This window comes from Saccoglossus kowalevskii, chromosome 10 (genome assembly GCF_978046115.1).
Source record: "Saccoglossus kowalevskii chromosome 10, keSacKowa6.1, whole genome shotgun sequence".
Classification (NCBI taxonomy): Eukaryota; Metazoa; Hemichordata; class Enteropneusta; family Harrimaniidae; genus Saccoglossus; species Saccoglossus kowalevskii.
This window is the reverse complement of record NC_140650.1, coordinates 27,118,296-27,143,784: the sequence shown is the minus strand read 5'-3', so window position 1 is coordinate 27,143,784 and position 25,489 is coordinate 27,118,296. Positions and strand designations below refer to the sequence as shown.

At 38.1% G+C, this 25,489-nt stretch overlaps 2 protein-coding genes across 2 annotated transcripts in view; both read right to left on the bottom strand.

Annotated features, from left to right (window-relative positions):
* LOC146737999 (protein mono-ADP-ribosyltransferase PARP14-like) overlaps positions 1-11,576 on the bottom strand; it is a 38,476-nt gene extending 26,900 nt beyond the window's left edge. Inside the window, exons 1-6 of the mRNA XM_085504661.1 lie at positions 10,586-11,576; positions 9,325-9,825; positions 5,378-5,583; positions 4,191-4,430; positions 1,420-1,641; positions 51-276 (exon numbers count right to left, since the gene is read on the bottom strand). Of these exons, the coding sequence (XP_085360787.1) occupies positions 51-276; positions 1,420-1,641; positions 4,191-4,430; positions 5,378-5,583; positions 9,325-9,825; positions 10,586-11,546 (2,356 nt within the window). The 5' untranslated portion in view covers positions 11,547-11,576. The remainder of the gene's footprint in view (positions 1-50; positions 277-1,419; positions 1,642-4,190; positions 4,431-5,377; positions 5,584-9,324; positions 9,826-10,585) is intronic.
* A 21-nt stretch (positions 11,577-11,597) lies between these two features.
* On the bottom strand, positions 11,598-24,943 carry LOC144361002 (protein mono-ADP-ribosyltransferase PARP14-like). Its single transcript, XM_085504659.1, has 5 exons — positions 24,854-24,943; positions 13,449-13,713; positions 12,825-13,061; positions 11,659-12,329; positions 11,598-11,618 (listed from the first exon to the last, which is right to left on the bottom strand). The coding sequence occupies exons 2-5, from the start codon at positions 13,684-13,686 to the stop codon at positions 11,598-11,600; spliced, it is 1,167 nt and encodes a 388-aa protein (XP_085360785.1). The 5' UTR covers positions 13,687-13,713; positions 24,854-24,943.
* Positions 24,944-25,489: the final 546 nt, after the last annotated feature.

Here is a 25,489-nt window from a genome sequence, read left to right as displayed (position 1 = left end):
CAGTATGACATAATAACCACTGTTTTATACTTTGAGAAAAACTCCCTTACCACCTCTAGAAGCTGATGCTGCATAACCTGAAGCTCCCTGGAATGTTTGACCAGGACTAACTTTTCCTTTCTTTTTTTGTTTAACTGTAGTAAAACCACCATATGCAGAATTTTTGGCAGAACTGTTGGCACCAATCCTACTAGAAGCAGCACTTCCACCACTGCCATGGCCATGTTGTTTCTTCAATGGCACCCCAGTCAGTCTTCCGATCTCATCTTCAAATGCCTGAAATAAAATTGTTGATAACAACAAACAATAAATACTTTAAGTTAGTTTTTGTAAAACATATATAAATACAGGACATTGTAAACAGTAGTCATGTCACTTAATTGTTACTTGTACTGTTTTACAATATAATTTGTATGTTCAAGCTGAACTACATACAATAATTTGTTTCTGCCTTTTATCTTTTTCTTGTTTATCTTTCATTTTCACAGTACTGAGCAGCCTCCCCCTTTTGAACTGATGTCCACACTGACCATAAACAAATCAGTCACTCAGACAACACAAAAAACAAAAGTCATTGTCAATGAAATAGTCCCTGTTCATATTACAGACGTGAGATATATAAATGACTTAAACTTGATTGGTCTAGCCACATATGAGATATGGCTCCAATGAACTGCATTAATTTAAACAAGGCGACCACCAGTCATCTATATTAGATTTAATGGTGAAAAAAATTCATACGTGTTTGTGTGATATGACATCTGATGTATGAGTGCAGTTTCAACTTGATCAGTCCAGCCACATCGAATATATGAAATGGCAACCAGTCAGCCATTTTGAACCCAATGCCATGCAACAAGGTCCAATTATGTTCACAGTATGTAAAACTTTGAACAGAATCTGTCTATGCACAACTGAGATTCCGTTCCAGAATGGTGAAAATGTATATTTAATTGGATCATGAAACAAATGCATGTGCATATAATGTCTGATCATGAGGTCAGTGATGACCTCAAGAAGCTTACACTGTGTGTGAATCGTTTCATACCATGCTCAATGCACCAAAAATTCACTTCCCTGTATTTAAGTGATTAAAGTTACGCAACTACTTTCTCAAACTTTTTTTGAAAACGTGAATGTTTTTGAGAGCACTTATTTCTCTCCCAGAAATAAACATCACTTCACAAATGAAGGAACACATATCCACTTATGATGTGCACAAAATAAGGTCAGACCGTGATGTGTTAAGTGTTAAAAAATATTTAAATTTCATTTCTACATTTTAAAACTTTGTCAATTAACTATGTGAGCAGAATTTGTAACAGTTGTAAATTTCAGTCACAATTACAGAAACATCTATTATGAAACAGTAAGTAAAACCATGGTTTTGTTTTATGTAATTGGTTAAAAAGTACTCACCTGTATTGTTGCAAAATCTTGGTCATATACTACAAATAATATATTAGAAATAGAACTGGCAGGATTGTCAGAGCTGTGGGAAGTGACTTCTTCATACATTATTCTAGCAGTTGCATCTCTAGGAAATTGTAATCCACCAGTACCAATAGCAGGAAAAGCGATGGATGAATATCCATTTTGTGAAGCTGTGTTTAGACATGTTTGCATAATCTTCCTCAGAACCTGAAACATTGATAGGACCATGAAAAATTGTTTTGAATAAAATCACAAACAATAAATGATGTACATCAGTAAAATCACTTTTTGAGCTGAGCAAAATTGGTCATTTAATGACTGAGAAATGGATGCCAGTTGGCCATTTTCAATCAAATCACAAACAAACTAAATGTGCATCAGTTAACCTATCATATATAAAGTCAAGTTTGAATACAGTCAAATCCAGACATGCCTGGAAATGGCCAAAAAAAGGAAATAGCTGCCAGTAAACAATCCTTGATCAGATGATAAAAATAACTGTTATGGACATGTGTTCTACCATGTAGAATTTGAAGAAAAAAAGCTTGTTTGAAAAGCTTGAAAAAAAATAATATGGCTGCCAGTCAGCCATTTTTTATCAGATTGCAAAACAACTCTTTACAGAGATGTATTCTAACATATATAATGTATGTACTAAATTTGAATAAAAACTGACAAAGCATGTCCAAGATATTCTGCTTTTAGCAATGCACATTTCAAATAAAGAATAGAAGATATCACAAAATGAGCAACTCTGAGAGAGGTTTAGTACCTATACATATATACTATCAAAGCAATCAACCAGAAGTCGAAAATTAAAAAGTTGACGTGGATGGCGGACAATCACTCATATGATAAGCTCCGCTTGACAAAGTCAACAGCTGAGGTAAAAAACAAAATGGCTGCCATATTGGATCAAATTGCTCAACCACTACATGTGCACATGTGTGGGACAAAGTACTAAGCACATGGAAAAAATGAACAGATTTTATCCAGATGGTTCTGAAACATGACGGCGGAAGTACAGATAGCGACCAAATTATAAGTTCCCATTTTCGAGCTTCATTTGAATGGGGACTAAAAACTATTCCATGATATGTTCTGCTTTACTAGGTGCAGGTAAATAAACAATGGAACTAACATGTTAGTAAAGTGAGGTTAGTAAACGTTATAATTAATAACAAGAAACAATAAGAGCAAACATTTCATATATTATAATGTAATTTTTACAAATTTATCTTGAGATATTTAGTAAATTTTGAAGGAAAATCAAAATTTACTAATTCTGATAGCACAAGAGCAAAAATGCAGTTCATATTTAGTTCATGAATTATATAATTCATTCATACTAGACCCAAACATGCATTTTCTTTCTGAATTTTTGAATTAAATTAAATTTCATCTATTTTGAAAAAGAAAATGACCAGAACTGTTTTCTTCCAATTGTTCTTGGCTTTATAATACACTCATATCAGACTGTGACCAAATTAATTTACCTTTAATATGGTAATGTTGAAAACTGTATGCATCTTAAAGCACCAAGAGACATATATCGGTAATAAACAAGCCATGCATGGCACAGTCCCCATTAGTTATTAAACTTAAGATATATAGTTTATTTTTTAGCAAAATAGTTGGAACATAAACATGTCAGCGATAGGGATCCAGAAGATGATGCTAGATTATGATCATTTTTTATGATTGAAATGATTGACATTAATTGATCTTGTATCTGATGAGAAATGTTGCTTTGGAACAGCATTAATTAAAACAAAATGGCCACCATTTGGCCATTTTGAATACATCTGTATATCTATGAGATGATGTATAATGAATATATAAAATTTGAACATAATCAGTCAAAGCATGTCGAAGATATGGCTCTAGAACCACATAGGTCTGGATGCACAGACACACAGAGGTCAAACAATAAGTCGCTGTTTTCAGACTTCATCCGAACGGGGACTAATAAGTCATGTCATGACATGACATGACAGAGTCCCCTTTAGTTCAAACTGAAATGATCAGTCATGCAGCCATTTTAAATCAGAACAAAAACAAATTACATGAGAGTAAGGGAGTTTTTTTATTATACATTATTATATTTCTTTCTGTTTCTTTACTCTTTTTCATGTCTTGTAGTTGTAAAGTACCTATATGTAAGGAATCTATAAACTTTGAACATAATTGGCCAAAACATGTCAGAGATATGGCCCCACAAAAGCATCTGTTTAAAACGGCAGCCAGTTGGTCAATTTCTAATTCAATCTGATAAACAAAATTATGCACAGCAAAGTCTTATTAATGTAAGTAACATGTTTGAACAAATTACATCCATACATGACATAGATCTGTGTCTGGAATGGCAGAGATGCTTGATTTGGCTAAACAATAAAATTGCCGCCATATAACAAATAATTGTGTATACATGTGTATGTGATATGATGTAAAGTTTGAAAGTGATTGGTCAAGGCATGTCAGTGATATGCTTTGGAACAGCATTTCTTAAATAAAAATTACTATCAGTTGGCCATTTTGAATTCAATCTGAAAACAAAATTACGTGCATCAAGGTCTCAATATGTTGTTCAGCCGTATTGAATCAGAATGTGAAACGAATAGATGTGCATGTTCATCCTGAAATGCATGATATATATGTGAAGTTTGACTGTGATATACCAAGACATGTCTGAGATAGAAGAGTGTATGCACGTATACAGAAGCAGAGGCCAATTCATAAGTCGCTAATTTCCATACCTGACTAGCATTCGTTCCTCTTGGATCCCATGCACAGCACAGTACATGGTATATATTAGTACATTGCATGTTTCCTCCACTGGTTACAATAACATCCCCTTCATTAGTAGTAATGCCACTCATTTTTTGGCTAATGATTTCTTGCTGAAGCCTCATTCCTCCTGCTAGCAATATGGATTTAGAAACTGCACCAGTGTTGAGATTCAAAGTGGATTGTGTTGTGTTCACAATCACATCCACCTGTGAATAAACAATAAATAATTAAAAATAGATCTATATATCATTACATACATGTAAATAGTTGATCTAATAATGAAATATGCAGTATGTGATTGAATCAGGAAATTAGGCAGAGGGTTTTTAACCCGCCTATTCACTTAGTTAATACCCACCTCTGGTCAGTCAAAATGACTATACTGAACTGTAGGCATTAATCTTCTTTTCAGCCAATGACGGAGAGAGAAATCTAGGTCAGGGGAAGCCCCATGACCTCATAGATTTTCTTCAACGTCACGTAACACGTGACCAAGCTCAGCGCCATCTTGCCTTATGTTCACTCCCATGTTTTGTTCGTATACAAGGACTTAAAGCCAATTGCTATTAAAAGTGGGGTGGTTGGGAGGGTCCTGGAGTCTATGGTTGGTATGAACTAGGTGAATAGGCGGGTTGAAAACCCACTACCTAAATTCACTATGTTTAATTACCCACCATAGACTCCGATCATTCGATATTTTGAACTGTAGGCAGAGTCAGACGTTGAAAGGGGGCGGGTTTCCGAGCAAAACAGAAAATAGTTGAGTACTCAAATAGAAGGGTGTCCCATCCTAGGACAAATTTTACTTATGACTAGCACCTAGCAAAGACCAGTGAAAAAATGTGTCTACCTTGCTAGAGTCATCCCCATAGTAAAAGCATACTGCTGCATGATAGAGTGACGCGGTCGGTATGCCTGAAGACGCCAGACCCAAACCCGATCCTGGGGGTAACTAGCATTCAAAAAGGAAGAGACCGAAAAAGTTTTGCATGAGGGCATAGGCCGAAAGCGAGACCTTGGAATGTCTAAGGAACGCTGATGGGAGAAAATTTCCCACTGTAGCCAAGACAGCTCTATCGCCTATGTGCAGGGATCCCTGTGGTCATCGGGCTGGGTCAACAATCAAAGTCTGACTCGCAACAACAAGACCCACCCTAAAAAGACCTTCTTCAATGGATTGCGTGTCTCTTAGGTAATATTTGATAAAGACATTATATATGTTCTCCAGAAGCTGACAATATTGGCCAAACGGGGGATGGCGATTGGCTGTGGATTCTGCTCTGGGATTTGGTTCTTGGCGAGAAACCCGATTCATGTCTTTAGCACAGCTTGAATGTCCATAAAGGCAGCACAACCATCCTAGAAGGAAATTAAAGGTCCCTAATTCAGAGCGACGCCTACCAGAGGCAAGAGCTAGTGGTAAGACTGTTTTCCATGTCAATTATTTCAATGGTGCTAATTCCAGCGGTTCAAAGGGTGGTCCACTCAGAGCTTACAACACAAACGACATATCCCCTATATTGGGGTCTAGGTCTCTGATTGTGAAAAGCTAGTCAGCTAGTCTTCTCCCTAAAGAGTTCTCAATGGCGGGTGCAAGCTGACCTATAGCCAACGATTGCTGCATAGGACAATCCTAACTCGTCAAACAGATGGACAGCTACCTGGCCAACAGTGGGGTGGCATAGATCAACCTCCCTCCAACTACACCAATCAACAGATGCCCGCCACTTCGTTGGTGTAACCCCTATTTACCCTGACCAGGACAAATAAACCTTCCGTATGTGTGAGTCTACTGAGAGCATCCATGCACCCACCTGCTTCTCAATCAATGGGGAGGTCGGAGCTGGGACCGGAGGGATCCCGGGAAGAAGCACCCTTTGAATGTGAATGTGACTTCCTTGTATGTTTTTTCTCATTTGCCAACCGAGAGGCGCCTGCAGTGGAGGCAACCCGCTCCATCTACAGCTTGTCTACCCGACCTGCAAGGGACGAAAGTTGTCCTGACAGGCCCTGAACTATGGGTTTGGTAGACGAATGAGAGCATTCCTCTCACTCAAGCCCCCAGAGCCACCCGAACTTACCATGCGGCAAGCCCAAACCCGGGCAGTGCGGTCAGCCTCAGCCTTGGAACTCATCGCAGTTCTAGCATCCCAATTTGAACACACAACCTCATGGCAAAACAATCTGAACCCTGCACACATTCCAAAAAAAACACACAGGGGCCCTAATAAGGAAATAATGCGACTCTTGCACATCCGTAAAATAAGTATCCTTATTGCTTGGTTTGAGTGCATTCCTCAACAAACTCTGTTTCACTAATTCATTCCATGTTGCTATCTACAGTGAAACCTTGAATACACTCTGTACTCGATTTGCATTCAGTGCTATATCTCAGGCTGATTATTTTCATTTGGCAGCCACTGTAACCTGTTTTGTTTTATGCATGGCAATAGGTTTTGCAATTTTTAGGTAGCTTAACATTAGAAATCTGACCTTGCGTGAGGCTCACTGGCAATGTCTAGTTCTTTTCACACAGTATGGGTACAATACCATTCCACTCCACACCTCCTGTGACAATGCAGGCACTGTGTGAACTGTTTCCAGTCCAAAGAGGAGCACATCTTTGATATCACCTTAGATATCTGATCCTAGTTTCTTGGCTAGTATGCATTTTGATCTTGTCCCTCTGGACCTGCTCTTTTTGGCTAGTTCAGGCAGTAGTTCATTTTGAACAACTTTTCAAATTTTGAACATACCACAGTCCCTCTATCCCCGGTCTAGAAACGGTCATTGTATTAGGTGTGAATTGGTCTCCTTCCCTGGCAAATGCGCATTGCGGGTGTGGGCAAAGTATTGTAACGTGATCAGTACGTGATTTGACATCGTCAGTGTTATGTATTTTTTTACAACTTAGTTGTTTATTCCAGAATTCGTACTTTTTCACATAATTTTTTAATCAGGATATCTGTATAAGGTCATATTTTAGCCGGCGAGTAGTTCTTTAATTCATCTATTTTACCAGCAGTGACACATTTTTGCAACAAATTTTCATACCTTTACCCAGATATTTGTCGTTTTTGATTTTGGGGTGATTGAAATTAACTCAATTTTATTTACCATACTTCTCGGTGCGAAACCAATATTTGTCTTCGATTTTGACATTTTATGATCGAAAAAATTCTTAGTTGATGCCATGGACAGTAGAAAGAGGTATACAGATAATATTTAATATTTTTTTTTTTTCATTAGTCTTTGAGTGAAATGTATTTTTTATTTGGTGCAGCTCCTAGTTTACATAGTGAGCCCCTGTTACAAAAGGGAATAAATAAATAAATAAATAACATTAATTTTATTAATGTTAAATTGAGCGACTTTTATGGATGCTTTTTAGATCGTAAATGCAAATGGCGACGTTTGAAATGGCAATGTACTCAATTCAGTGCTAAAAAAATCATTTATATACAAACATTGAAGCTTTGTTATATACTTTTGCATAGAATAAAGTCATTAGTTGTGGTATAGTTGACTTGAACTGTTATGCACCCCCCAAGAATCAGAAATATCACAGGTTTTTCGATCGACTACGTTAACATAAACAACGCGATTTTGACAAGATTTGTTTAGCGTTGTCAGCATGTTGGCACGCAAAGTTTTTTTCCTATTAATACGAGAGAGTGAACATAATTCCCGATATTAATCTTTGAATTGCAGGAACTGGATGTTTATGAGTTGGTAGGCTGGTTGTGATGCGTATCAGGGTTCAAAAAACCCGAATTTCATAGTGATAATTTTGTTTACATGTTTGTTTACGATGTGGTTGCCCGAATTTGAAGTCAAAGTGAAGTCATACAATGAGCTATCGCTTTGCATGACGGTAACTTTTGAAGGTATTGTAATCTGTCTGACTTCCTGACTCCCTCGGCCCGCGTGTGAATGGTTTGTTTACCCGCACTGCGGTTCGAGACAAAAGAACGCTAGTCGTTTCCAGACCGGGGATAGAGGGACTGTGTTCAAACCATATTTCAATACACCCAAACTGTCAACCTGTTTTTCATGAAAGGGCATCATACTAGTTTAGAGTAAATGTGTTCAGACTCAGCATCACTGGTGTTTATGCCAGGATCTTCTTCATTTACCCATATAAAGACAACTAGTTTCTCCACCATCCATCAAAGGAGAATGATCCAGTCCAACACTTTCAATATACACATTACAATTTCTGCGATTGATGAGATGTATAATCAATGGATATCTCAATTAGAAATATCACTGAATTACGTATTACCTAAGATTGCAGTGGGCAAAGAATCTAGACTTGCCTGTTGACTTACCCGATCCATGTTGTGGTGGATCATTCTCAAATTAACAAGCACTTATTGTTCAGGATTATCTTTATCTTATCGTGCCTGACTGTCTCAGTTTTGACTGAGGTTTTGTTCGTGAGATGGGGTTCAATGGGAACACTGGGACACCTATAAACCATCCAGACACATCAACAAGCGTTACAAAGCAGACAATTTCATGTGTGGTGTGCCCATTCTGTCACCTACCTCAATGAAGAAGGAGGGATGAGATCATTGCTTCTCAGCAACCATTCAGTAGAGATTAATTCTTTCCTGGGATACAACATTCTACTCATGTCAGGGGATGTACTATACATGTCGATACCATTAAACTGATTGCATACTGGGTAGACCCTTTTAAACACTGACACGCTATGGCCGTTTGATGTATACGCAGGTGACAACTCTCCCACTTTAAGCAACATTTACAAATGTACTTATATGCATTGTTACCAATAAGTGTCATATAATAACATTCGCTTGTTTTGTTTATATATAGGCATAATGTCCCGATCTAATTCCTGTTTAGGACTCCGGGGAGCTGTGATGTTTGTGTAGTACTACAGATTTATGCATCATTATCTGAATACTTAGACAATATCTTAATCATACAAATTAGTGGTAGTAATAGGCTAGTAATGACACAAACTAGAAAAAATATCAGTAACACCACTCATTCAAAGCTCTTGTTTTGAGCTGTACCTGAACCAGGGCATAACAACTTTGACAATTAAATTAGCAAAATATTTGACATTACCTGTATATAAAGTAGTACTAGTATCATCCGATGTAAGAGAAACTTTATCCTCTCCAAATTCCTTTAAAATAGCATTCTTAAAACTCTCACAAGTCTTGTCAGAGTTATCCATCAACCGTATCTCTGATAATAACCCGGGCGGCGATTTCTTAGCCCATTCATGAACGGCATTGACAATCGTTTGTGTGCATAAATCAAGTGGAAATCCCATTCCCCCTGAGCTGATTGCTGGTATGGCAATTGAACTGAATTTCAGATTGTCAGCCATAGAAAGACTGTTGCTTACTGCATCAGCAAGCATATTTTCTTCTTGAGATTTCTTCTGTGTATAGTACCCATATGAAGATTGGTTAAAGCTCTTATTCCATGAGGGTCCAATAGCATGGATGACTATTTTACATGGCATATTACCACCAGATGTATGTACAACGTGGCCTGCATGCAGTCTTCCAGATTGTTTCCTTAAAATACCTGCAATTTCTTGGTTAATTTTAGGCCCACCTAACAGTAAGGAAATATACATAAGCAATACATTATTAACAATACACAACTGGTTTAAACTCGTTAAGGATTGCATTTCTTATACTTCCCTTAGTTTTGGAGTGATTCCAAATCTTTGTAATAATAGCTGAACAATGGTATTAAAAAGTTTAAAATTGTGAAAAAAAATAAAACACAACACAATCCCATTGCGAAATAGTAATAAATGTTGAAATGAAATACATATTAAATCTAGTCCTAATAATAAAATAATTGTAACATTAAAATAAAACAAAGTGACATGCATCAAGATTCCTCAAGGTGTTATGTCTGTGACAAGTTATAATGAAATCTGTCCATGCATGACTGAGATCTGTTTCCTAAAATTTGTTTTTGGTTGATTTGAGTGTAATTAGTGCAATAGAAAAACAAAATGGCAACGTTAAATAATTGTTAGTGAAAACCAATAAACTGTCACACATTTTTGAATTTGGCAATTTTTTTTTTAACAGAGACTTTAAAAAAAGAATAATCATAAAACACATAACAAGTGTGTGATATATAATATATATATTAATTTCATTAAGAAAATGATATTGAAGAGAAGGGCATGTATGTACATACTGGTACATATTGTTATATAGTTTGTTATCATTCATTATATAATTATAATCTGGTACAGAATCTTTTGATTTGAAATATTGTGTTATACTAACTCTTACAATATAGCATAAAAATGTTGAAAAAGTATTAAAAAATGTAAATATCTTAAACATCATACCTGCAACAACAATTGCTTTAGTTAAGCCACCACCTGAATGATCCAGAGATGGATTTGCAGCGTTGACAACAACATCAACATGCATTTTGGTTAAATCACCTTTCCCAACCACAATTCTTCTCCCACCATGGATTGTATGATGGCATAATATGTCAAACGTTGGTGATGGATCTTGCATCAACTCTTCAAAGTCTTCTTCCATGTCTTCCTCATCAGCTCTTGTTTCAATTTCTTCAGATGGGTCATTGATGTCTATGTTACATTTTATTTCGTTTTCAATTAACTTAATATAGTTTTTTCCTTTTTCTTCTTTAAACAGTTTTGGCATACCTGGTTTGTCCACTGGGTAAGGGCGCCCATGGATATCATCAGTCAGCTTCTGGATCTTTACTGTTGCTGTCTTGACATCATCTTCTGTGCCTTTGATAAGGAATCCAGTCACTGCACCTTTGTAATATGGCTTGATGCTTAGAGGTGTTATTCTTGATTCAGACTGTATTTTTGAAATGTCATCTTTCCTGTACTCAGAGACGAAGCGTAGTTTACCATTTTCTGTTTCAAACAAATTGTCCACAATAGTATGTACCTGAATGAATTCTTGCAATTCACCCTTCACCATATTTGCTTCAGTTTCAAAGCCAATAATTAAAACACTGTTGGGCTCATGTGAGATCCGGACAGTTTGGCGTTCTTCCAGACCTGATGCCATTGTGCGCCATTCCTGTTTCTGTAAAGCTGCCATTGACTGAGGTTTGATGTCTATTCTCAGTTCTTTTATGCTGGTTTGAATTATTTCAACCGCTTTGTAGATACCGACCTTGTCAGTAGCAGAACACACTATCTCATCATCTTGTAAAACAATAAACGCTTGTATCTTTGCAGAACTGAATTCAGCATGGAGCCTTTTAGAGACTTCACTAATCTTGAGGTACTGCAATAATGACATAGTTGGTGGTTTCATTTTAATAATTGGGATATCTTTCAATATATTCGTACATCATCACTCTAGTATTCAATATGTCATGAGGAAGTCCTTTTAAAGATAAAATTTCTGTTTTAGGATTTATCTTCACATCAACATCAGGATATTTGTCCTGCACAACTTTGCTGAATTTACACATCAAAAGCTGTCTTGCTTGAATGCTATTAATTTTCACAGTCTCGGAGGTTCTCTCTTTTGCTTTCTGCATTTCATCTTCAATGTCTTTGATGACACTTTTTATTCTTGATTCAAGTTTGTGAACATTATCAGACTTTCCAGTGAGATTAATGATGGAGGTTGATTGATCCATAATTATATGCACATCTTTATTCTGAGACCATCCCTTCAACTGACCGACAACTTGGAGCCAAATACCTTCCATCACAGCAATTTGGACAGCCTTAAAACTATGAAGGTATTTATCAAGACCACTTTTAACATCATTCACCCATGTTTTGGTAATTTGATGAAGATTCTTTGTGTCTTGTGACAGGTTTGGTTTCAATAAAACAACATCAGATTTGTCCAGATGAGGCCATTCCACTTGAACATATAAATGTTGGTGTAGATGTTCAAACTCTTCCTGATTGTTATTCATAATGAAACCAATGATATCCGAATTAACGGTGTATGTAAATGGTTGTGGTATTCTTGGTGTTGGCCCATCACTACTAACAGTAAACCCAAGGCATTCATGGTAAGGCTGGACATCAAGCTGGACTTTGTTTATAACATGACGTCTTGAAATTACGGAATTGACAACTGTATAGGATAAATAAAATAATAAATATTTAGAAAAGTTAACATTGCTATCTAAATTCATATATTATTTGAAGTACTAGTTAAACCACAGTCATGTGAAAGTTTATGCATGAAAACTATAGGCACAATGTGTGAATGGTTTATTCCCGCATGACCATGATTTAACAAATTTATACCATGGAGGTCTCAATTTAGGAAGATTTCAGCCCCAATAGTTTAATTTGCGGTAAATTTGTTGTGTTTTCAAACTTTTCCGCATTTTTATCTCGTAAACCAATACCATCCTATATCCAGGGTACAGAATAAAACCAAGTGAATTCTAGAACATTTATTAACTAATTCAAGTCACCTGTGGTGCAAAGCTATTACAATCTATCCACCCTATTCTCATGGTGCACTTCCTAAGGTTGATACAAATTTGATCTTGGTAATAAAACCGAAAAAAATGGACAATAACATACATTGTTGATAAGTAAAGGATATAATTGGTCATACCTTGATAGTCTTCAAAGTATATCACAGCAACATGCTTTTCGTAATCTATATTAACCTCCTCTACATCACCACCACCACTTTTCCTTTTATTCTCAAAATACAATTCAATTGTATCATTGGTGATATTCGTTGGTAAATTCAGGACTAAAATACTGTTTGTTAGAGTCATCGGTTGAGCCACAAGGCTTGCACCATTCAGCTTACGCATTCTGATTCTCTGGACAATCATGTCAAAATCTAATTAAAAAATTACACATATTTATATTTATTTAGTTCATTCAATCAATCTGTAACTGTCCTGTAGATGCATGTAATGTCCTCACATATGACAACTTGAACCTCTTATTAATTTGAATTTGTCATTCAAAATAAAGTCAGTATTAAAAATAATCCTCTGTTTCAAAAGTTTCTATTAATTTAGAATATTTTCATAATCATTTCAGCAGTTATTTTGCACTTGGAATTAGTTGCCACGTTGTTTGCAGAAATTATTGCAGAATAAAACTATGATATAATCTTTCTGTTGCAAATACATTAACATTAAACTGAACATATACAAAAGAAAAGAAAACAAAACAAAATTTGGTCGTATTCTGCTTTGTTATAAAACAGTACTATGCAAACCTGGTATGTCTTCTTGATACCTCGCCAACACTGTGCCTGGTTCTTCACCAAATAACAGTTCTGGATCCTCTTCTATGTGAGTTCTATTTTCAAGAAACAGCAGTATATTCTCTTTTGATGTATTATCTGCTAGTCCTTTTATTAGTAAGCATTTTTTGTCCATTGGTAGTTGTTTCATCCATGGCTTTCGTTTTTTTGGTGGTTCTTTTACTGTTAGAGGGGGTCTTATCAATAACATGCGAACGTTCAAGCACTCGCTTCATAACTGAAATAAATGAATAAAAAAAATTGACTAGTTATGTGGCATCATATATTTGGAAATATAAATATGCATATATAAATATTGATATAGTCAGTGTTGTATCAACAAATATACATAGGATACATAACTTATAACATATCTTTCATTAATGAGTAACAAAATCCAAACATACACAATCAAGATCCGGTTCCAAATTAGCAGAAATGGTTGATTTTTATGAATTTATAATATTGAAAGGACCACCAGTGAACAATCTGTGCATATGTGCCACAAAATGTCATAAAGTTGGAATCAGTCAGGGCAGTAGCTCTGGAACAAAATTTGTTAACAACTAGCCAACATTTTTGTTTTTAGAATCTAATCTGAAACCAAGATAATGTGCATCAGAATCCCATCAAATGTCTGTTTGAATGAAATCAGTATAGCGTGACCAAGAATGGCAGTAATGCATGAATTTATGATTTATTATTACAAAATTGGCTGCCATTCAGGGTTTGATTTGCAAAATGATGGGACTGGTAAGTCTAGTTGGCCAATCTTAAATTCCTCACTAACAACAACATGACTTGAGAGTCTGAAAGGCCAACTTTACATAGATTAATAGCACTAGCATGTGACTGGTGAGTCTAGTTGGCCAATCTTAAATTCCTCACCAACAACAACATGACTGGAGAGTCTGAAAGGCCAACTCTACATAGATTAATAGCACTACCATGTGACTGGTGAGTCTAGTTGGCCAATCTTAAATTCCTCACCAACAACAACATGACTGGAGAGTCTGAAAGGCCAACTCTACATAGATTAATAGCACTACCATGTGACTGGTGAGTCTAGTTGGCCAATCTTAAATTCCTCATCAACAACAACATGACTAGAGAGTCTGAAAGGCCAACTCTACTTAGATTAATAGCACTACAATGAGACTGGTGAGTCTAGTTGGCCAATCTTAAATTCCTCACCAACAACATGACTTGAGAGTCTGAAAGGCCAACTCTACATAGATTAATAGCACTACCATGTGACTGGTGAGTCTAGTTGGCCAATCTTAAATTCCTCACTAACAACAACATGACTTGAGAGTCTGAAAGGCCAACTTTACATAGATTAATAGCACTAGCATGTGACTGGTGAGTCTAGTTGGCCAATCTTAAATTCCTCACCAACAACAACATGACTGGAGAGTCTGAAAGGCTAACTCTACATAGATTAATAGCACTACCATGCGACTGGTGAGTCTAGTTGGCCAATCTTAAATTCCTCACCAACAACAACATGACTGGAGAGTCTGAAAGGCCAACTCTACATAGATTAATAGCACTACCATGTGACTGGTGAGTCTAGTTGGCCAATCTCAAATTCCTCACCAACAACAACATGACTAGAGAGTCTGAAAGGCCAACTCTACTTAGATTAATAGCACTACAATGGGACTGGTGAGTCTAGTTGGCCAATCTTAAATTCCTCACCAACAACAACATGACTTGAGAGTCTGAAAGGCCAACTCTACATAGATTAATATCACTACCATGTGACTGGTGACTCTAGTTGGCCAATCTTAAATTCCTCACCAACAACAACATGACTGGAGAGTCTGAAAGGCCAACTCTACATAGATTAATAGCACTACCATGTGACTGGTGAGTCTAGTTGGCCAATCTTAAATTCCTCACCAACAATAACATGACTGGAGAGTCTGAAAGGCCAACTCTACATAGATTAATAGCACTACCATGTGACTGGTGAGTCTAGTTGGCCAATCTTAAATTCCTCACCAACAACAACATGACTAGAGAGTCTGAAAGACCAACTCTACATACATCAATAGCACTAGCATGTGACTGGTGAGTCTAGTTTGTCTATCTTAAATTCCTCACCAACAACAACATGACTGGAGAGTCTGAAAGGCCAACTCTACATAGATTAATAACACTAGCATGTGACTGGTGAGTCTAGTTGGCCAATCTTAAATTCCTCACCAACAACAAGACTAGAGAGTCTGAAAGACCAACTCTGCATACATCAATAGCACTAGCATGTGACTGGCGAGTCTAGTTGGCCAATCTTAAATTCCTCACCAACAACAACATGACTGAAGAGTCTGAAAGGCCAACTCTACATAGATTAATAGCACTACCATGTGACTGGTGAGTCTAGTTGGCCAATCTTAAATTCTTCACCAACAACAACAACATGACTGGAGAGTCTAAAAGGCCAACTCTACGTAGATTAATAGCACTACCATGTGACTGGTGAGTCTAGTTGGCCAATCTCAAATTCCTCACCAACAACAACATGACTAGAGAGTCTGAAAGGCCAACTTTACTTTGATTAATAGCACTACAATGTGACTGGTGAGTCTAGTTGGCCAATCTTATATTCCTCACCAACAACAACATGACTTGAGAGTCTGAAAGGCCAACTCTACATAGATTAATATCACTACCATGTGACTGGTGAGTCTAGTTGGCCAATCTTAAATTCCTCACCAACAACAACATGACTGGAGAGTCTGAAAGGCCAACTCTACATAGATTAATAGCACTACCATGTGACTGGTGAGTCTAGTTGGCCAATCTTAAATTCCTCACCAACAATAACATGACTGGAGAGTCTGAAAGGCCAACTCTACATAGATTAATAGCACTACCATGTGACTGGTGAGTCTAGTTGGCCAATCTTAAATTCCTCACCAACAACAACATGACTAGAGAGTCTGAAAGACCAACTCTACATACATCAATAGCACTAGCATGTGACTGGTGAGTCTAGTTTGTCTATCTTAAATTCCTCACCAACAACAACATGACTGGAGAGTCTGAAAGGCCAACTCTACATAGATTAATAACACTAGCATGTGACTGGTGAGTCTAGTTGGCCAATCTTAAATTCCTCACCAACAACAAGACTAGAGAGTCTGAAAGACCAACTCTGCATACATCAATAGCACTAGCATGTGACTGGCGAGTCTAGTTGGCCAATCTTAAATTCCTCACCAACAACAACATGACTGAAGAGTCTGAAAGGCCAACTCTACATAGATTAATAGCACTACCATGTGACTGGTGAGTCTAGTTGGCCAATCTTAAATTCTTCACCAACAACAACAACATGACTGGAGAGTCTAAAAGGCCAACTCTACGTAGATTAATAGCACTACCATGTGACTGGTGAGTCTAGTTGGCCAATCTCAAATTCCTCACCAACAACAACATGACTAGAGAGTCTGAAAGGCCAACTTTACTTTGATTAATAGCACTACAATGTGACTGGTGAGTCTAGTTGGCCAATCTTATATTCCTCACCAACAACAACATGACTTGAGAGTCTGAAAGGCCAACTCTACAAAGATTAATAGCACTACTATGTGACTGGTGAGTCTAGTTGGCCAATCTTAAATTCCTCACCAACAACAACATGACTGGAGAGTCTGAAAGGCCAACTCTACATAGATTAATAGCACTACCATGTGACTGGTGAGTCTAGTTGGCCAATCTTAAACTCCTCACCAACAACAACATGACTGGAGAGTCTGAAAGGCCTACTCTACATAGATTAATAGCACTACCATGTGACTGGTGAGTCTAGTTGGCCAATCTCAAATTCCTCACCAACATCAATATGACTAGAGTCTGAAAGGCCAACTCTGCATACATTAACAGCACTACCGTGTGACTGGTGAGTCTAGTTGGCCAATCTTAAATTCCTCACCAACAACAACATGACTGGAGAGTCTGAAAGGCCAACTCTACATAGATTAATAGCACTACCATGTGACTGGTGAGTATAGTTAGCCAATCTTAAATTCCTCACCACCAACAACAGGACTAGAGAGTCTGAAAGCCCAACTCTACATACAATAATATCACTAGCCTGTGACTGGTGAGTCTAGTTGGCCAATCTTAAATTCCTCACCAACAACAACATGACTTGAGAGTCTGAAAGGCCAACTCTACATAGATTAATAGCACTACCATGTGACTGGTGAGTCTAGTTGACCAATCTCAAATTCCTCACCAACAACAAAATGACTTGTAAGTATGAAAGACCAACTCTACATACATCAGTAGCACTAGCATGTGACTGGTGAGTCTAGTTAGCCAATCTCAAATTACTCACCAACAACAACATGACTTGTGAGTATGAAAGACCAACTCTACATACATCAGTAGCACTAGCATGTGACCGGTCAGTCTAATTGGCCAATCTTAAATTACTCACCAACAACAACATGACTGGAGAGTCTGAAAGGCCAACTCTACATAGATTAATAACACTAGCATGTAACTGGTGAGTCTAGTTGGCCAATCTTAAATTCCTCACCAACAACAACATGACTGGAGAGTCTGAAAGGCCAACTCTACATAGATTAATAGCACTACCATGTGACTGGTGAGTCTAGTTGGCCAATCTTAAATTCCTCACCAACAATAACATGACTGGAGAGTCTGAAAGGCCAACTCTACATAGATTAATAGCACTACCATGTGACTGGTGAGTCTAGTTGGCCAATCTCAAATTCCTCACCAACAACAACATGACTAGAGAGTCTGAAAGACCAACTCTACATACATCAATAGCACTAGCATGTGACTGGTGAGTCTAGTTTGTCTATCTTAAATTCCTCACCAACAACAACATGACTGGAGAGTCTGAAAGGCCAACTCTACATAGATTAATAACACTAGCATGTAACTGGTGAGTCTAGTTGGCCAATCTTAAATTCCTCACCAACAACAACATGACTTGTGAGTATGAAAGGCCAAATCTACATAGATTAATAGCACTACCATGTGACTGGTGAGTCTAGTTGGCCAATCTCAAATTCCTCACCAACATCAATATGACTAGAGTCTGAAAGGCCAACTCTGCATACATTAACAGCACTACCGTGTGACTGGTGAGTCTAGTTGGCCAATCTTAAATTCCTCACCAACAACAACATGACTGGAGAGTCTGAAAGGCCAACTCTACATAGATTAATAGCACTACCATGTGACTGGTGAGTCTAGTTGGCCAATCTTAAATTCCTCACCACCAACAACAGGACTAGAGAGTCTGAAAGCCCAACTCTACATACAATAATATCACTAGCCTGTGACTGGTGAGTCTAGTTGGCCAATCTTAAATTCCTCACCAACAACAACATGACTGGAGAGTCTGAAAGACCAACTCCACATACATCAATAGCACTAGCATGTGACTGGTGAGTCTAGTTGGCCAATCTTAAATTCCTCACCAACAACATGACTTGAGAGTCTGAAAGGCCAACTCTACATAGATTAATAGCACTACCATGTGACTGGTGAGTCTAGTTGGCCAATCTTAAATTCCTCACCAACAACAACATGACTGGAGAGTCTGAAAGGCCAACTCTACATAGATTAATAGCACTACCATGTGACTGGTGAGTCTAGTTGGCCAATCTTAAATTCCTCACCAACAACAACATGACTGGAGAGTCTGAAAGGCCAACTCTACATAGATTAATAGCACTACCATGTGACTGGTGAGTCTAGTTGGCCAATCTTAAATTCTTCACCAACAACAACAACATGACTGGAGAGTCTAAAAGGCCAACTCTACATAGATTAATAGCACTACCATGTGACTGGTGAGTCTAGTTGGCCAATCTTAAACTCCTCACCAACAACAACATGACTGGAGAGTCTGAAAGGCCTACTCTACATAGATTAATAGCACTACCATGTGACTGGTGAGTCTAGTTGGCCAATCTCAAATTCCTCACCAACATCAATATGACTAGAGTCTGAAAGGCCAACTCTGCATACATTAACAGCACTACCGTGTGACTGGTGAGTCTAGTTGGCCAATCTTAAATTCCTCACCAACAACAACATGACTGGAGAGTCTGAAAGGCCAACTCTACATAGATTAATAGCACTACCATGTGACTGGTGAGTATAGTTAGCCAATCTTAAATTCCTCACCACCAACAACAGGACTAGAGAGTCTGAAAGCCCAACTCTACATACAATAATATCACTAGCCTGTGACTGGTGAGTCTAGTTGGCCAATCTTAAATTCCTCACCAACAACAACATGACTTGAGAGTCTGAAAGGCCAACTCTACATAGATTAATAGCACTACCATGTGACTGGTGAGTCTAGTTGACCAATCTCAAATTCCTCACCAACAACAAAATGACTTGTAAGTATGAAAGACCAACTCTACATACATCAGTAGCACTAGCATGTGACTGGTGAGTCTAGTTAGCCAATCTCAAATTACTCACCAACAACAACATGACTTGTGAGTATGAAAGACCAACTCTACATACATCAGTAGCACTAGCATGTGACCGGTCAGTCTAATTGGCCAATCTTAAATTACTCACCAACAACAACATGACTGGAGAGTCTGAAAGGCCAACTCTACATAGATTAATAACACTAGCATGTAACTGGTGAGTCTAGTTGGCCAATCTTAAATTCCTCACCAACAACAACATGACTGGAGAGTCTGAAAGGCCAACTCTACATAGATTAATAGCACTACCATGTGACTGGTGAGTCTAGTTGGCCAATCTTAAATTCCTCACCAACAATAACATGACTGGAGAGTCTGAAAGGCCAACTCTACATAGATTAATAGCACTACCATGTGACTGGTGAGTCTAGTTGGCCAATCTCAAATTCCTCACCAACAACAACATGACTAGAGAGTCTGAAAGACCAACTCTACATACATCAATAGCACTAGCATGTGACTGGTGAGTCTAGTTTGTCTATCTTAAATTCCTCACCAACAACAACATGACTGGAGAGTCTGAAAGGCCAACTCTACATAGATTAATAACACTAGCATGTAACTGGTGAGTCTAGTTGGCCAATCTTAAATTCCTCACCAACAACAACATGACTTGTGAGTATGAAAGGCCAAATCTACATAGATTAATAGCACTACCATGTGACTGGTGAGTCTAGTTGGCCAATCTCAAATTCCTCACCAACATCAATATGACTAGAGTCTGAAAGGCCAACTCTGCATACATTAACAGCACTACCGTGTGACTGGTGAGTCTAGTTGGCCAATCTTAAATTCCTCACCAACAACAACATGACTGGAGAGTCTGAAAGGCCAACTCTACATAGATTAATAGCACTACCATGTGACTGGTGAGTCTAGTTGGCCAATCTTAAATTCCTCACCACCAACAACAGGACTAGAGAGTCTGAAAGCCCAACTCTACATACAATAATATCACTAGCCTGTGACTGGTGAGTCTAGTTGGCCAATCTTAAATTCCTCACCAACAACAACATGACTGGAGAGTCTGAAAGACCAACTCCACATACATCAATAGCACTAGCATGTGACTGGTGAGTCTAGTTGGCCAATCTTAAATTCCTCACCAACAACATGACTTGAGAGTCTGAAAGGCCAACTCTACATAGATTAATAGCACTACCATGTGACTGGTGAGTCTAGTTGGCCAATCTTAAATTCCTCACCAACAACAACATGACTGGAGAGTCTGAAAGGCCAACTCTACATAGATTAATAGCACTACCATGTGACTGGTGAGTCTAGTTGGCCAATCTTAAATTCCTCACCAACAACAACATGACTGGAGAGTCTGAAAGGCCAACTCTACATAGATTAATAGCACTACCATGTGACTGGTGAGTCTAGTTGGCCAATCTTAAATTCTTCACCAACAACAACAACATGACTGGAGAGTCTAAAAGGCCAACTCTACATAGATTAATAGCACTACCATGTGACTGGTGAGTCTAGTTGGCCAATCTCAAATTCCTCACCAACAACAACATGACTAGAGAGTCTGAAAGGCCAACTTTACTTTGATTAATAGCACTACAATGTGACTGGTGAGTCTAGTTGGCCAATCTTAAATTCCTCACCAACAACAACATGACTTGAGAGTCTGAAAGGCCAACTCTACAAAGATTAATAGCACTACTATGTGACTGGTGAGTCTAGTTGGCCAATCTTAAATTCCTCACCAACAACAACATGACTGGAGAGTCTGAAAGGCCAACTCTACATAGATTAATAACACTACCATGTGACTGGTGAGTCTAGTTGGCCAATCTTAAATTCCTCACCAACAACAACATGACTGGAGAGTCTGAAAGGCCAACTCTACATAGATTAATAGCACTACCATGTGACTGGTGAGTCTAGTTGGCCAATCTCAAATTCCTCACCAACATCAATATGACTAGAGTCTGAAAGGCCAACTCTGCATACATTAACAGCACTACCGTGTGACTGGTGAGTCTAGTTGGCCAATCTTAAATTCCTCACCAACAACAACATGACTGGAGAGTCTGAAAGGCCAACTCTACATAGATTAATAGCACTACCATGTGACTGGTGAGTCTAGTTGGCCAACCTTAAATTCCTCCCCACCAACAACAGGACTAGAGAGTCTGAAAGCCCAACTCTACATACAATAATAGCACTAGCCTGTGACTGGTGAGTCTAGTTGGCCAATCTTAAATTCCTCACCAACAACAACATGACTAGAGAGTCTGAAAGACCAACTCTACATACAATAATAGCACTAGCCTGTGACTGGTGAGTCTAGTTGGCCAATCTTAAATTCCTCACCAACAACAACATGACTGGAGAGTCTGAAAGGCCAACTCTACATACAATAATAGCACTAGCCTGTGACTGGTGAGTCTAGTTGGCCAATCTTAAATTCCTCACCAACAACAACATGACTGGAGAGTCTGAAAGGCCAACTCTACATAGATTAATAGCACTACCATGTGACTGGTGAGTCTAGTTGGCCAATCTTAAATTCCTCACCACCAACAACAGGACTAGAGAGTCTGAAAGCCCAACTCTACATACAATAATAGCACTAGCCTGTGACTGGTGAGTCTAGTTGGCCAATCTTAAATTCCTCACCAACAACAACATGACTGGAGAGTCTGAAAGACCAACTCCACATAGATTAATAGCACTACCATGTGACTGGTGAGTCTAGTTGGCCAATCTTAAATTCCTCACCACCAACAACAGGACTAGAGAGTCTGAAAGCCCAACTCTACATACAATAATATCACTAGCATGTGACTGGTGAGTCTAGTTGGCCAATCTCAAATTACTCACCAACAACAACATGACTTGTGAGTATGAAAGACCAACTCTACATACATCAATAGCACTAGCATGTGACTGGTCAGTCAAATTGGCCAATCTTAAATTCCTCACCAACAACAACATGACTTGAGAGTCTGAAAGGCCAACTCCACATACATCAATAGCACTAGCATGTGAGTCGTGAGTCTAGTTGGCCAATCTTAAATTCCTCACCAACAACAACATGACTTGAGAGTATGAAAGGCCGACTCTACATAGATTAATAACACTGGCATGTGACTGGTGAGTCTAGTTAGCCAATCTCAAATTACTCACCAACAACAACATGACTTGTGAGTCTGAAAGGCCAACTCTACATAGATTAATAGCACTACCATGTGACTGGTGAGTCTAGTTGGCCAATCTTAAATTCTTCACCAACAACAACAACATGCCTGGAGAGTCTAAAAGGCCAACTCTACATAGATTAATAGCACTACCATGTGACTGGTGAGTCTAGTTGGCCAATCTCAAATTCCTCACCAACAACAACATGACTAGAGAGGCTGAAAGGCCAACTTTACTTTGATTAATAGCACTACAATGTGACTGGTGAGTCTAGTTGGCCAATCTTAAATTCCTCACCAACAACAACATGACTTGAGAGTCTGAAAGGCCAACTCTACAAAGATTAATAGCACTACTATGTGACTGGTGAGTCTAGTTGGCCAATCTTAAATTACTCACCAACAACAACATGACTTGAGAGTCTGAAAGGCCAACCTCACATACATCAATAGCACTAGCATGTGAGTGGTGAGTCTAGTTGGCCAATCTTAAATTCCTCACCAACAACAACATGACTTGAGAGTATGAAAGGCCGACTCTACATAGATTAATAGCACTAGCATGTGACTGGTCAGTCTAGTTGGCCAATCTTAAATTTCTCACCAACAACAACATGACTAGAGAGTCTGAAAGACCAACTCTACATACATCAATAGCACTAGCATGTGACTGGTGAGTCTTGTTTGTCTATCTTAAATTCCTCACCAACAACAACATGACTGGAGAGTCTGAAAGGCCAACTCTACATACATCAATAGCACCAGCATGTGAGTGGTGAGTCTAGTTGGCCAATCTTAAATTCCTCACCAACAACAACATGAATGGAGAGTCTGAAAGGCCAACTCCACGTACATCAATAGCACTAGCATGTGAGTGGTGAGTCTAGTTGGCCAATCTTAAACTCCTCACCAACAACAACATGACTGGAGAGTCTGAAAGGCCAACTCTACATACATCAATAGCACCAGCATGTGAGTGGTGAGTCTAGTTGGCCAATCTTAAACTCCTCACCAACATCAATATGACTAGAAAGTCTGAAAGGCCAACTCTACAACGGCAATAGCAATGTGACTGGTGAATCTAGTTGACCAAATTTAAATTTGTCACTAACAAATCTGTAATTCAATGTATTCTAATAATTCTCACTATATAGCATGATCCGAATTGCACCGTCGCTGTAAACATACTCCCCACATACCAGTGCAGGATTCTACTGAGAAGGCATCACAATTGATTTTATGCATCTGTTCCTTTGACGTACAGAGCTCAGCATGAAGTCCCACCTCATAGGTCGCCGGCAGTGTGTCCAAAATCATTGTATAAACTCCTAAAGTTTAATCAGTTCACAGTTCTTACCCCAGAGACATACCACAAATACAGTTGCTATGTTTTCAAGTGTGTGATGGTTGATGGTTGACCTATTTGGTTGGATTTTAGCCCTCAAGTAACAAATTGTAAAATGTTAGCTCAATATATGGCTGGGAAGGAAATCTTCTACTCTACAATTTTGTCCTTGATGCAGCAATAACGAACAATTTGATGAGACACTGCACTGGAGAAAAAATCTCTTGTATTGCCAGAGAGGTTGCATGCACTTAAATATGCATTGGCTGTATAGCATTAATTAAGGTGTATTGGTGAGGACATGGTCAAATAAACAAACCTTGGCTGGTGGAGATGACTGTATACATACATGTACATGTAGTGCTATGTTGTTACCTTCAGAATTTTCAAAGGTTATGATAACCTTGTCTGAACCTTGCATATCAATATTTCTTATACTTCCTCCACCAGATCGTCTGTTTTCAAAATACATTTCTAATGTTTCAACACTTGTTTCTGGGTTGAGTCCAGTGACTTCTAGCCTACAGTCAATGTAGGGATCCTCCTCAGGTGACACATCTGGAAGAACAAATATTTATATATATATAACATATTTAGTGATAATACCACATCACAAATCGCTTTCTGAACTGATCCTACTTTGAAATTATAATCATAGCATTTGGGTTGTTTTAATTCTGGTTGTCTTGGAAAAAAAAGAATTTAAACATTTAGTTCAGATAAAATAGTTAAATAGGCTTTATCTTTCACATTGATTTGATAAGAGGTGACAATAATGCAAAATACAATGACATTGTCTTCAACATTGCTGATAAATCCATAACTTAGATTATAATTTTGTATGTGCTATTAGTCAAGTTTACTGGAATTTAAAATAATACTATAAACACAGTATAACATAAGGCTAAACAAATCAGTTGTCTTTATAACAGAATGCAGAATAAACTATATGGTAAAAAGCATTTTAATGAGAAAGAAGAAACACAATATTTTACCAAACAAGCCATTGGT